The following is a 14,386-nucleotide window of genomic DNA, read 5'->3' as shown; positions in this document are numbered from 1 at the left end:
AGGTATACAGCAAAGTGAATCAGTTATATATATGCGTATATCTGCTCTTTTTTAGACTTTTTTTCCCTTATAGATCATTACAGAGCACTGAATAGAGTTTCCTGTGCTATACACAGTAGGTCCTTGTTAGTTATCTATGTTACAGATAGTAGTGTGTGAATGTCAATCCCAACATAACATTGTAAGTCACTATACTCCAATAAAAAGTAATTTTTAAAAAATCAAAAGCACCCATATGAAACAGGGAGAAAATCAGAGCCGAGACCACCGTACATGTTTATAAAAAGATCTCCACAGAGCCAAGTAAGGAATATATCACTTTTAGCCTGAAAACTGGCCTGAAGTTTAAGAATTGGATTGCAGCCATCTTAGTGTCACATCAATAAAATATTGGAGCTGCCAGCACTACCTATAAATGTGATCATAATTCAACTGCAGTAAAGGGGTTTATGAGAAGACGATGTAAAAGTGGTTATTTTCTGTTCCTATCTGTATTTTTTGAGAGACCTGGCTTTTTGTGATGTATACTGTATGCATGTTTGTGTCAATTAAAAGCTACTCTCTTGAGACGCAGAGAGAGCAGACGTGTGGGCCCATCAGGGGAAGGAGAAGGTGGAATGAATGGACAGAGTGGCACTGACATACACTACCGTGTGTATAAAATAGCTGGCTGGCAGGAAGCTGCTGCGTGACACAGCAGGCTCAGCTTGGTGCTCTGTGATGACCAGAGGGGTGTGATGGGGCTGGGGTGGAAGGGAAGTGTAAGAGCAGGGGATATCTGTATACATATAGCTGATTCACTTTGTTGTACAGCAGAAACTAACACATTATTGTAAAACAATTATACTCCAGTTTTTTAAAAAATGCTTTCCCTTTCCTGATTTCTGACACGACCTTGAAGATCATTTTCCTGTTTATGATGTGGTCTCATTCTTGTAAGAATCACCAAAACCATTTGATTTTAGGTATATGGTATAGAGCTGTGTGAACCATCAGAATATAATACGTAATAGTAACAACGCAATCATTTAAAGAAATTTAAAGAACTTTTCGAAGGTGGCGTGATTTAGACACATCTTCTCATTTTGTGGTGTGGTATCTGCCATTATACTCTCAGCCTGATTTTCCAGGTGAAATCATTCTTTCAATCAGGCCTAGTGAGTTGCGTCTGCAGTGCAGTTGTGGCTCCCAGGATACAGTTCAGCAGGAATGCTTAGCAATTCTTAATCCACTTATTTGAATGTAACGTTCAAGCCACTCTTTCTGTGCTTCTCAGTTCAAATCCTGTGCTGAAGAATATGTGGCCTGAAGGCAAACTGAGCATTACAGAGGTGACCAAGAGACCATTGACCGCTGCCACCTTATTTAAGAATTCTATGATTGCTTTGGTAGACAACCTTGCATCAAAGGTAATTACTTTCATTTTAAAATACCCGTTTTATTTCATGGATTCTCTCTTGACATATGTTAATGAGAAAGGTATGTATAGTATTTGCTTTTTAGGTAACTATAGTAAATCAAATTGAAGAACATGTATTTTAAATGAATGTTATAGTAATTCTTAATACTGTTTTGTTTGTTTTTTAACATGGCCTGGTGAAACAGTTGTTTGTGTCCCAGATGAATGATCTTAAATTTAGGCCTTTTATATTGTTGTCATCAACGGGAAAGTCTTATATGTGATCTTAAAAAAATAAAAACAGTATACTACAGGTATAGTATGTGCCTGATAAAAGAAATTTTAGCCCTGTGCTGAGGACAAGGCCTGGCTTTAAAAAAAAAAAATCTTGAGTTAAATTGTCACGTACCATCCTTATGTTGTATCTGAATACAAATTACAGATAGAGCTTTAAGAGGAAGTTTAGTATTTAAGTGTTGCCCTTAGGCTGTTTTAATAGTTGAAATGAAAAGATGTACTATGGGCAGTCGTTTCTGCTTTTTATTGTTCCTTTGAGGCCTCATACTGTTTGATAACTTTAGTCTGAGGTTTTTTTCCCCTTGAAGAACAGATTTCTACTCTTAACTGCTGCTGTTGACGAGTTTGATAAATTAGGCAGCATTCTGGGGCTCATTATTTTTAGTTCCTTCATTTTTATCTTTCTCTCCTGGTGTTTTTCCAGTGTATTTTTTGTTCTTCATTTTTATCTTTTTTTTTCTTTAATCAACTTCCTCTCTAAAAATTTAAATCTATATTATTTTTGGTTACTTCACTGTGGATAAATTAGGCAAATGCCATAAGAATACATCTCTTCAGTAGCTTTCTGTTCTTTTCGTCAGGATTCTTTGACCTCAGGTGACAACAAATAAGAACAGTGTGTTGGCTTGTACAATCAAACCTCCAGAAAGGCAGAGAGGGTTAAGGCTACCAGGGCTGTAGACTTGAATACCCTTAAGACCCCTCCTCTTGTCCCTCAGCTTTTCTCTGCAAGTCAGCTTCAACCTGCATCATCCAGCAAGAAAAAACCTAGAAGAAAGGCATGGGACACGAGAAAGAGAGTCGCACGCCGAATTTTATAGAATGTACTTTATGAAACACATTCCTTGTAATATATTGTTTGTAAAATATGTTCAAGTTAATTAGAAAAGAATCATTTTTATTTTCACTATTTGGTAGTTAAATGTTCATTTTTTAACATTTATGTATTTGTGGCTGTGCTGGGTCTTTATTGCAGCATGCAGATGCTCTTCGTTGTGGCATGCAGGCTTTCCCTAGTTGCAGCACAGAGGGGCTTCTCTTGCTCTGGAGCCGCAGGCTCTGGGGCACATGGGCTTCAGGAGTTGCGGTGCACAGGCTCAGCAGGTGCAGCTCATGGGCTCTAGAGTGCAGGCTCAGCAGTCACAGGGCATAGGCTTTGCTGCCCTGTAGCGTGTGGGATCTGAGTTCCTCGACCGCGTATCAAACCCATGTCCCCTGCACTGGAAGCTAGACTCCTAAGCACTGGACCACTAGGGAAGTCCCAGTGTTACATTTTTTAAATAAAAATTCTAGGACCATTTATCAGTTCTGTATGGAGAATTGCATTCAGCTGCTAAACAAATAAACCCCACCCCACCCCCAAATTAGTGGATTAAACAGAAGAGACATTTAGTTCTGTCTGTGTAAATGAAGTGCTGAAGAAGGTATCCCAGCTCTAAGGTTGTTAGAGATCCAGGTTCCGTCTGTCTTTCTGCTCTACTATCTTAATGCTTGGCATCTGTCCTCCTGGTCCAAGATGGCAGCTGGAGCTTCTTCCTTTTTAAAGAGACTTCCTGGAAGCCTCATACAGTACTTTAGCTCCATCTCATTTGGTGTGCTTAGTTGCCAGGGAAGCTGGGAAGTGCCTTTCATTCTGGTTAGCATTGCTCCCAGCTAGAAGTAAGTATTCCGTTTCAAAGTAGGAAAAATGTACTGTATATGAGGTAGGCAACTAGCCTAGCAGTCTCTGCTACAGCTCCCCACTCTCTGTGTGTATAGTGGTAGGGAATGAGAAAGGGAGCAGGGACAAGCCAAAGAATAGAGACAACCCGTCAGTCCAGAAAGCCAGTAAACCATAAAATTCATGTGACTCACGCTATTGCTGTGTTCATGTTACTGCCGTGGTCTGGAACTTAACCTGCAATAAGACCAAGGTTTTGCCGTGTTGTTCATAGGAGTTATTATAGCTAATTAATACTCTGCAGAAAGATTAAGAACAAAAAGGTAGATAAAGACATATCAAGCCCCCTCCCCCAAGAAAACTGGTGAAGGCAATATTAATGTGAGAGAACATAAAATTTAAGGGGGAAATCTATTAAATACAGATAGACTAGTAATAATAAAAAGAAAATACTCAATAAAGCCATTTTGAACTAGGTACCTAACAATACAGCCATGATGGTACTTAAATTCTAAAAAGCAAAAAAAAAGAAGATGACGACCCTGAAAAATGTAAAAGGCGAAAAAGGCAAAACTGACAAGTTCACAATTCTAGAGGGAGATATTAAACCACCTCTACCAAAAACTGATAGATGAAGCAAAAACCTTAGCAAGAGTGAAGAAGCTTTGAAAACCAAATTTAAACTTTAATCAAAAGATCTCTGTACCCAGGGGATAGGAAATACATATTCCTTTGAAGTATACATAGAACATTTTTAAGAAATGACCATAAGCTAGAGCACAAAGAAAGTCTCACTGTTTTAACAAATATATACACAGATGTATTCTCCATCCTCACAGCAAGTGAAATAAAAACCAGCCTTTAAAAAGTTTTTTTTTTTTTTTAATATGCTTGGGAACTTTAAAAAAGTGTTCTCCTAAATAACTCACAGGTTGAAGAAGAAATCTGAATGGAAACTACAAAATATGTGAAACTGCATGACAAAGAATTTATCAGAATCAGTAGAACACTCCTAAAGCGGCCCACTTGTTATGCCTTTATTAAAAACAAACAAACAAAGAAAAAGATCAAAAGTAAATGAGATAAGATACAATTCAAGAAGTCAGTAAAGGGAATCCAAGGAAAATCAAAAGAAAGTGAGAGAATAATTTTTAAATAGCAAAAACTAAAAGTAATAGATCAAAAAATTAATTAGACCTTTAAAAAATTGATTTTAAAGACAGAAAACAATATTCAGAATGAAAATAGGTTACAACCTCTATATTACAGAGATTTTTTAAAGCATCAGAGTAAAAAAAAAAAAGAGTAAAAAAATAAAATAAAATAAAGCATCAGAGTATTACAAACAGCTATATGCCAATGAATCTTCACAATTAGTTTTCTAATAATAGAATGTGTGTGCATGCTCAGTCGTGTCCAACTCTTTGCAGCTTCGTATACTGTAGCCTGCCAGGCTCCTCTGCCCATAAAATTTTCTAGGCAAGAATACTGGGGTGGGGTGCCATTTCCAACTCCAAGGGATCTTCCCAAGTCAGAGATTGAACCCGAATCTCTTGTGTCTCCTGCATCGGCAGGAGGATTCTTTACTAGCACGATCTGGGAAGCACTAGTTTTCTAGAATAATGTTATCAAAATTCACTCAAGAAGAAATAGAAACCCTGAATGAATCAGTAACCTTAGAGATTCTGAATCACTAATCAGAAGTCTGCCTTCTTCCAACTCTGCCAAGAACTTCAGGCCCAGATGGTTTTATAGATAAGTTTTATAAATCCTTCAAGGAGCCAGTAATTCCTATCATACAAACATGGTTTTGGAGGATGGGAAGAAGAGAAGCCACTACCTGATTTATTTTATGAGATTACTATGACCTTAGTACAAGGTTAACATTAAAAAAATTAAATTAGAGGTGAGTTTCACGTAGGAACATAAACATGAAGATTTTTTAAATACATGTGAGTAATGCATTTGATGGGAGAAGGCAATAGCACCCCACTCCAGTACTGTTGCCTGGAAAATCCCATGGATGGAGGAGCCTGGTAGGCTGCAGTCCATGGGGTCGCTAAGAGTCAGACACGACTGAGCAACTTCACTTTCACTTTTCACTTTCACGCATTGGAGAAGGAAATGGCAACCCACTCCAGTGTTCTTGCCTGGAGAATCCCAGGGACGGGGGAGCCTGGTGGGCTGCCGTCTATGGGGTCGCACAGAGTCGGACAACGACTGAAGCGCCTTAGCAGCAGCAGCAGCAATGCATTTGATGGCAATAGGGTGAACAAAGTGGCCTTTAATACCAACTGAAAACAACCAGAAAGTTAGGTAAATTATAAAAAACCAACTTCCTAAATACAGTCATGAACTAACAAGAAAGCAAGGAATGTGTAGGCCGGGTGCTGAGGGAAGGCAGAAATTAACTGAGTGAAGGGAAAGTGAGGAGAGCACCATGCCACTTTCACCCTGTGGGCAGTTGTTGAAGTGGGTACCTTTGAGTGCGGGTACCTTTGAGTATAGGTGTCCAAGACTGGGTCCTTGAAGGGAAGGCCAGGGTCTGCTCAGAGTAGGGTGACTCATACGGGATTACAAACCACGTGCACACTCACAAGTATGTATACACCAGCTACACAAAGCTAGGTCTCTAGAGGGTTGCCTCCTCTAAGGGCTAGCTCCGGAAATAATCCCTCACTGTCGGGAAGGAAAACTGCCTTGGAGTTTGGCACTGAGCCAAGTGGGGTGAGTGAACCTCCCTTGAGAATTAATAATCATAAGCCGCTTTGATGAGATTTGCAGTCCAAACTCATACCTAGGTGGCCTGAAAAGACTGAAGCCAACAATTTAAAGTGGTCCATCCAGGTCTGGTATTACCCCTGGGCATCTGATGAGAGCAGAGAGGAAACCACCTTCATACCAGACCTTAAAGAAATAGAACTTCCACAGATGGTGTTCTAGGGAAAAAAAGCAGTTCATAGTAAAGGACGACCACACATATAAAGAAGCAAGACAGGACACAAGGGAGGTGAGACTAAACCGCAGCCTCATGAAAATGTCTTATATGGAATTATCAGAAAGACTCCCAGAATGCTTAATGCGTTTCAAGAAATGAAAGTCCTAAAAATACGAGAACTAGTAGTTAAGAGCAAGTGACTAGGTAATTGATAGAAATAAAAGCTAAATAATTAAAATGTAAAATTCAGTGGATAGATTTAACATTGGTTAAGACAAAGCTGAAGAGAGAATAGGGAAATGAAAGACAGAATCAAAGAAATTATCCAGAATTTCACTTCGTCCAAGAAATGAAACTTATAAAAGACATATTAAGAAACATGGAAGATAAAATGAAAAGGTCTGATGTGCATGGAGAGGAGAGAATGGGCAGAGCGATTTTTGAAGAAAAAGAAAAAGAATTTCCAGAATGATGAAAGAGATAGTCAGGAAGTCCAGTGTATCCCAAGTTAGAAAAATTAAAAGAAATCTGCCCCCAGTCCTCTAGTGAAACCCCAGAATATCAAAGACAAAGAAAATACCTTAAAAGCAGATTAGCTTTGAAGGAGTAACAGGCCTAGAGAAAATAAATCAAAATTCTATACTGAGAGAATTTATTTTTCATGAACAACAAAGAATCTTTCTGAAAAAATAAAAACAGAGTTAGAACCACACTAAAGGAAATTCAGTGGGAACTTGAATAGAATTTATATCCTACTGTTGTGTGAAAATTATATAAATCTTGTTGTTCAGTTGCTCAGTTGTGTCCAACTCTTTGTGACCCCAGGGGCTGCAGCACGCCAGCCTTCCCTGTCCTCCACATCTCCCAGAGCCTGCTCAAACTCTTGTCCATTGAGTCAGTCCTCTGTCATCCCCTTCTCCTGTCTTCAATCTTTCCCAGAATCAGGGTCTTTTTCAATGAGTTGGCTCTTCACATCAGTGGCCAAAGTACTGGAACTTCAGCATCAGTCTTTCCAATGAATAATCATCAATAGCTTGATTTCCTTAAGGATTGACTGGTTTGATCTCCTTGCAGTCCAAGGGACTCTCAAGAATTTTCTCCAACACCACAGTTTGAAGGCATCAGTTCTTTGGTGCTCAACCTTCTTTATGGTGCAACTCTCACATCCATACAGGACTACTGGAAAAACCATAGTATAAATCTTAATTATGTAGAATTGGTTCATAATGCTTTTCAGGTCTACTATGTTCTTCTACTACTCTGTACATTCATTCTATTAATTTCTGAGAGTTTGATATTGAAACTCCAACTGAAAATCTTAATTTATCTACTTAAAAAATTGTAATATAAAGTGGAACTATATGTATGTAAATATATTTCCGTACATATATATGGAAATATATATGTAACTTTATTCTGTATTTTCCAAGTCTCCTATAAATGTGTTATCATAGTTTTATAATTTAAAAAATAAAATAGATACAAAGCAAAGAAAAAGGAAATGCTAAAGGATATATATCAGGTAGGAGGATGTCTGATTACTAAATGAAAGTCTGAAATGCAAAATGAAGAGCAAAGAAATTGGTGAATATGTAGATGCATATAAATCAACTGACTCTATAAAATAATATTATATTGGATTTAAAATGCAGGTTAGAATTAAATAGCACAATAGCATATAAACTGGAAGGGTGAGTTATTATATTTCAAGTGTTTAAGGTCCTTGGTTGTTCAGGAAAAGGATAAATGTATTGATTAGCTTATAACTCTCATGAGTTATAAGTACATGTAAAATTTTCTAGTGTAGTCATTAAAATAATAGAAATGAGTTTTTAACTTACAAGCTAGTAGTTGGGGGTAGGGGAAGTCAGAATGAGAAAAGAATCATCAGTCCTAAAAAACATAGCAAAGAGGAGACAGAGTAACATAGGAAAACTGGGACAAATTAAGATGTTAGAGAAAAATCCAAATATATTAATAAGTACAGTGAATGTAAATGGAACAAAATTGTCAAATCAAATTAAAGAAAAGGAATACAGACACATTAGAAAAAGCAGAGGAACCAGAGTTCAAATTGCCAACATCTGTTGGATCATAGAAAAAGCAAGAGAATTTCAGAAAAACATCTGCCTCTTCATTGACTACACTAGATCACAACAAACTGTGGAAAATTCTGAAAGAGATGGGAATACCAGACCACCTTACCTGCCTCCTGAGAAACCTGTATGCAGGTAAAGAAGCAACAGTTAGAACCAGACATGCAACAACAGACTGGTTCAAAATTGGGAACAGAGTACATCAAGGCTGTATATTGTCACCCTGCTTATTTAACTTATATGCAGAGCACATCATGTGAAATGCTGGGCTGAAGCTGGAATCAAGATTGCTGGGAGAAATCAGTAACCTCAGATACACAGATGACATCACTCTTATGGCAGAAGTGAAGAAGAACTAAAGAGCCTCTTGATGGAGGTGAATGAGGACAGTGAAAAGGTTGGCTTAAAACTCAGCATTCAAAAAACTAAGATCGTGGCCTCCAGTCCCATCACTTTATGGCAAATAGATGGGGAAACAGTGACAGACTTTATTTTCTTGGGTTCCAGAATCACTGCAGATGTGACTACAGCCATGAAATTAAAAGATGCTTGCTCCTTGGAAGAAAAGCTGTGACAAACCTAGACAGCATTATTAAAAAGCAGAGACATTACTTTGTCAACAAAGGTCCATATAGTCAAAGCTATGGTTTTTCCAGTAATCATGTATGGCTGTGAGAGTTGGACTATAAAGAAGGCTGAACGCCAAAGAATTGATGCTTATGAGCTGTGGTGTTGGAGAAGACTCTTGAGAGTCTCTTGGATAACAAGGAGATCAAACAAGTCAATCCTAGGGGAAATCAATCCTGAGAAGGACTGATGCTGAAGCTGAAGCTCCAGTACTTTGGCTACCTGATGTGAAGAACTGACTCGTTAGAAAAGACCCTGATGCTGGGAAGGATTGAAGGCAGAAGGAGAAGGGGATGACAGAGGATGAGATGGTTGGATGGCATCACTGACTCAATGGACAGGAGTTTGAGCAATCTCAGGGAGATGGTGAAGAACAGGGAAGCCTGGCGTGCTGCAGTCTATGGGGTCACAAAGAGTCAGACACGACTCAGCGACTGAACAACAACAGATACGTTGCCACTTATTAATGACATCTAATCCTAACAGAAAAGTTGAAAGTTTATGTTTTAAAAGATGTATCAGGCAAATTCTGACATTCCGAAATCACCTTAATCAAATTTCAGGACCTACAGGGGCTTAGCAGTGAGCTGTCTGCCTTCCCTGGAAGTGCCAACCTGTTTTCCATTCAGCTTATAACTCCCGAGTTTAACTTTTCAGGATTCCAGACCAGAGTGGAGTCCTGTGTCTGAGGACTCAGGCTCCAGCTTTCATCCCCCAGGCCCCTCAAGGCTGCCAGCAGCTGTGCTGAGCCTCATGGCTGCCTCTATAGATCGGCAGACAGTTGCCTCGAAAATGGAAGCAGACCTCAAGGCCAGCTTTATCCTCCCTGGACTTTAGTCTTTGTCTCATCTTGGCTATGTTATTAGCTCTTCATGCAATGAAGATTTCTCCCATCCCCCCATAATTTTGTATAGCACTTTTTTCCTAGTGACTTTCTCAGGAAGGTTGATAGGAATTGCCTAGTCCTTCATCACTGGAAGTGAAGGTCCCTAACTCCTGCTTTTTTGAGTTCACACGGTGGTTTTTTTTATTTAAAAATTTGTAATTATTCGTGTATTTTATTGACATATAATTGACATATAACTATCCATTTTAGGTGTACAACATAATGACATTTGTATATTTTGCAAAATAATCACAATAAGTCTAATTAACATCTATACCATACATAAACTTTTTCTTGTGATAAGAACTTTTAAGAATCTCTCAGCAACTTTCAAATGTACAATATAGTATTATTAACTATAACGCATAGTATTTTTAAACACGTGTCTCATTGCCACCTAGATTATAAGTCTTTAGAATCTAAGGAATGACTTCTGCTAATCTTCTCTCTCTCTTGATACCTCATGGGCTTCCCTGGTGGCTCAGCTGGTAAAGAATCCACCTGCAATGAGGAAGATCTGGGTTTGATCCCTGGCTTGGGAAGATCTCCCAGAAAAAGAAATGGCTACCCACTCCAGTATTCTGGCCTGGAGAAGTCCATGGACTGTACAGTCCATGGGGTCGCAAAGAGTCAGACACGACTGAGTGACTTTCACTGATACCTCATAAAGCACTCTGAACAGGTGGTCAGTAAATAATTAAAAGAACTTTAATTTGCCATTGGCTCTATTTGATACTGTTCAACACAGGCTAAGTAAATGAATATCTAAATCCAGGATCTTCTGGCTAATATATATACTGATTGGTGTACTTTGGCAAGGGCTTCCCAGGTGGCACTAGTGGTAAAGAACCCTCCTGCCAATACAGGAGATGCAAGAGACGCAGGTTCGATCCCTGGGTCGGGAAGATCCCCTGGAGGAGGGAATGGCAACCTGCTCCAGTGTTCTTGCCTGGAGAATCCCATGGACAGAGGAGCCTGGCAGGCTACAGTCCGTAGAGTCTCAAAGAGTCGGACATGACTGAAATGATTCAGCAAACACGTACTTTGTCGAAGGATGTTTTTCTCATAAAATATAGGGAGAAAAAGGTTTAAAAGTGCCAGATGATAAGATCACTATTAACTTTTGTGACTTAACCTTAATAAGACGCTTGGAATTTGTCAAATTTAGGATTTCTTAGGTTGAGTCAGTCTGGATATTTATAAGGAGAGAGGAGGCGGCATTTATAAATTGAAACAGAATGCTGATGAAATATAGAGAAAGCATTTGCACTGGATTCCTTATCTGAAGGTTTTTATATTACTAACCAGGATGAAAGGGCATTCCCCACCCCTTAGATGGGTGTGAGTGTTACCCCTTTCTGGGCATAATCAGTCAACACTGGTAAAATTCCATTCAACTGGTTTCTGTTTAGTAAAGTTATTTACATGACTCAAATGATACCTTGTACTAAGATTGCCTTGCCCACATGATTGCATAAATTATTGAGTTCAAAATATTTTCTAATTCACACTGTAATTTTCTTTTTGACCCAAGGATAATTTAGAAGTATATTTCTTAATTTGCAATCATCTTAAGATTCTCTAATTATCTTCTTTCTCTTGATTTCTAACTTAATCTCATTTGATCAGAGGATATACTCTGTGTGATTTCAGCCCTTAGAGATGTAAGTTTTCTTTATGTATTAGAATTATTTGCACTTAATAGTCTGTACACAGTCGTTAGGTCAAGTCTGCATCATATTAGTGTCCAGCGTTTCCGCATTCTTAAAATTACTTTGTTTTGTCAGTGCTGAAATGTGATAAAACCTACTGTAATTCTGAATTTGCCTGCTTCTTAATATGCCTTCCATTTTTGCTTTAAATATTTTGTGAATTTATTAAGCTTATTCAACTTAGAACTATTATATCTTCCTAGCGTGTGAGTCATTTATCACTATGAAATCTTTATTTCTGTATTGATTTTTGCCTTAAAGTCACTTTTGCAGGAATAAAATAGTTAAAACTAGCTCTTTTTTTGACTAGGGTTTGCATGGTCTGTCCTTAAAACTTTCAGTCTTTCCATGACTTTATGCTTCAGGTATGACTCATAAATAGCATACAGAGGTAGTTTTGGCTTTTTATCCATTTTGACCATCTTTGTCCTTTGAATAAATCATTTATTGCATTTACTCTTAACATAGCTACTGCATGTTGTTTACAAATTGACCATCTCCTTAGTGCTTTCTATTTGTCTCTTCTCTATTTCTTTTTCTTCCCTTTCTAACCTTTTTGATTGATTACTGTGGGTGAAAGGTAAGCAAAATTCTATTCCTTCTGCCTGATAACCTCAGTTAAATTTCTAGCTCTGTTCCCCTGTTAAATGCATGATGTACATCAACCATATTACTAGGCAACATCACTTAAGGTAAAAATTACCCCTATTGATAAAGTGTACCTGCACTGGGAAAATGAGAAATGTCTGGTGGGAATGTCATACTTCTGGCTGCCTGAGTGTGGTGACTCATGTATTAGGCATGTCCCTTTCAAGGACCCTGGAAGCTGTATCTTTAGATTTGCTGTGGGAGATATTGAATCCTATGGGGCGTGAGGCTTTTAAACCAAGGGCACTTCCTACATCTGTCTGATACGGACCTCATCTCGTCGTGCCTAAGCTATCACCTGACTGCTCTGTGGGCTGCCGCATGATCTCGACACTGCCTCCTAGCAAGCCATGTTCTTGTCTTTCTGAGTAGACTCCTGCCAAGTGTGGGCTGTGAATCTTTTGAGTCAGAATGTTTAGTTAGACCTAGAGAGGCATCCTTTCCTTGTACCACCCTTCAACCACTAGTATGACAATGATATTTTATTACTACATTTATTGACTTTATTATTTTGGAAGATTTACACCATAATACTGTTTCAGTGGTTACTCAAATTATTCCGGTGTCATTATTGATTATAAAAATCTAATATTATTTGGTGTTTTTATCTCCTTCCTGGACAAGGCAAGGTCCATAAAACATCTTAATTCCATTTGTCTTCCTCCCAACTTATGTGCTGTTTTAGTCATGTACTTACAAATATTTATTTCATTTATGTATACATGTAAATATATACAATATGTTCGTATATAATTCTAAGTCGAAGATGATGACATCACCATCACCATTATTAATGCTAAGTACTGTTAATATCTGTTTGGATTTCCTCATTTATCCCTTCTTTTTTGACCTTCATCTTGGGCCTTTTTTGTTCTGTTTGAATTTTCTCCTCTTGTATATGAGGCCTGATGTTGACAAATTCTCTGTTTTTGTTTACCTGGAAATAGTCTACATGTTTTCCTTCTTGAAGAATAGTTTTGCTAGGGTGTAAAATTCTGAACTGACAGCCTTTCAGCATTTCAAGCATAATATTCATTTGTCTTCCATATTCCGTAGTTTCTTTTGAGAAGTCAGCTATTAGACTGTTGCTCCTTTAGGTAATAAGTCTTTTTTCTTCTGGCTGCTCTTCTTTGGTTTTAAGAAGTCTTACTGATGTACCTTTTTTTTAATCTTGCTTGCAGTTTGTAGCACTTTTTCAGTTTGTTCCAGCTTGATTGATATTCATCAGTTTTGCCAAGTCTTTGACTATTAGCTCTTCAAATATTGCTTCTGTCCCTTCTGTCTCCTCTCCGTAGGACTCCAGTTAATTAAAGCATCTCACTGTATGTCTTCTATGCCTCTTAACCTCTCTTCTTTATTTTCTGTCTTTTTGTCTCTCCATGATCCATTCTGGGAAAATTCTTCTCACTTTCCTTCTAGTTTACTATTTTTTTCTTGAACTATTTCCAATGTACTCTTCTACTGGTCCACTGAGTTCTTAATTTCTACTATTGCATCTTTAAGTCCTTGGTCTTCTCTTTGGTTTGGTTCTTTTTTATAGTTCTGGTTCTTTAAAACATTCTTAATATTGCCTTTTGTCATCTTGAACATGCTAAATATAGTTGTTTTGATATTTCTATCTGCTAATCCCAACATCTGGACCCCTGCAGATCTTTTTATTTTGTATATTGTTTTGCTATTTCTAATTCATGTTATCTTGGCTTCTTGTATATCTGATTAACTTTTATCTTGTTCCAAACAGTATATTTGCAAAACTATTTATGGAAGTAATTGGAGGCCCATTTTTGTATATAATCTTTGTCTAGATTTCTTTTGCTCCATTTAAGCATCTAAAAACACTGATATTCCAAAGAAACTATTCCAGTTTGAAGGACTGTAATGATTCAAAGCTGAATCCAGCACATCTGTGTGCCAGAGCTGAGCCTAATATTTTATATTCTTCATTGCAATGCATCTTTATCATAGTTTCTGACTCTTTCTATTAAATTACTTCTGTTACTTTTAATCATGTTTCTGTAAATACACAAAAACTTGATGTTTACTTGTCTCAATTACTTACACGCTAGTTTTATTCCACTTCTACTCTTCCTGCTGAATCCTAAAACATAATAATACAAAAATGT

At 37.8% G+C, this 14,386-nt stretch overlaps 1 protein-coding gene across 1 annotated transcript in view; it reads left to right on the top strand.

Annotated features, from left to right (window-relative positions):
* Nucleotides 1-14,386, top strand: part of MYO1D (myosin ID) — a 358,754-nt gene that overhangs the window by 144,335 nt on the left and 200,033 nt on the right. Inside the window, exon 14 of the mRNA XM_005896664.2 lies at nt 1,277-1,409. Within this exon, the coding sequence (XP_005896726.2) occupies nt 1,277-1,409 (133 nt within the window). The remainder of the gene's footprint in view (nt 1-1,276; nt 1,410-14,386) is intronic.

This window comes from Bos mutus, chromosome 19 (genome assembly GCF_027580195.1).
Source record: "Bos mutus isolate GX-2022 chromosome 19, NWIPB_WYAK_1.1, whole genome shotgun sequence".
Taxonomy (NCBI): domain Eukaryota; kingdom Metazoa; phylum Chordata; class Mammalia; order Artiodactyla; family Bovidae; genus Bos; species Bos mutus.
The sequence above is the reverse complement of the archived record's forward strand: the minus strand, read 5'-3'. Positions and strand labels throughout refer to the sequence as shown.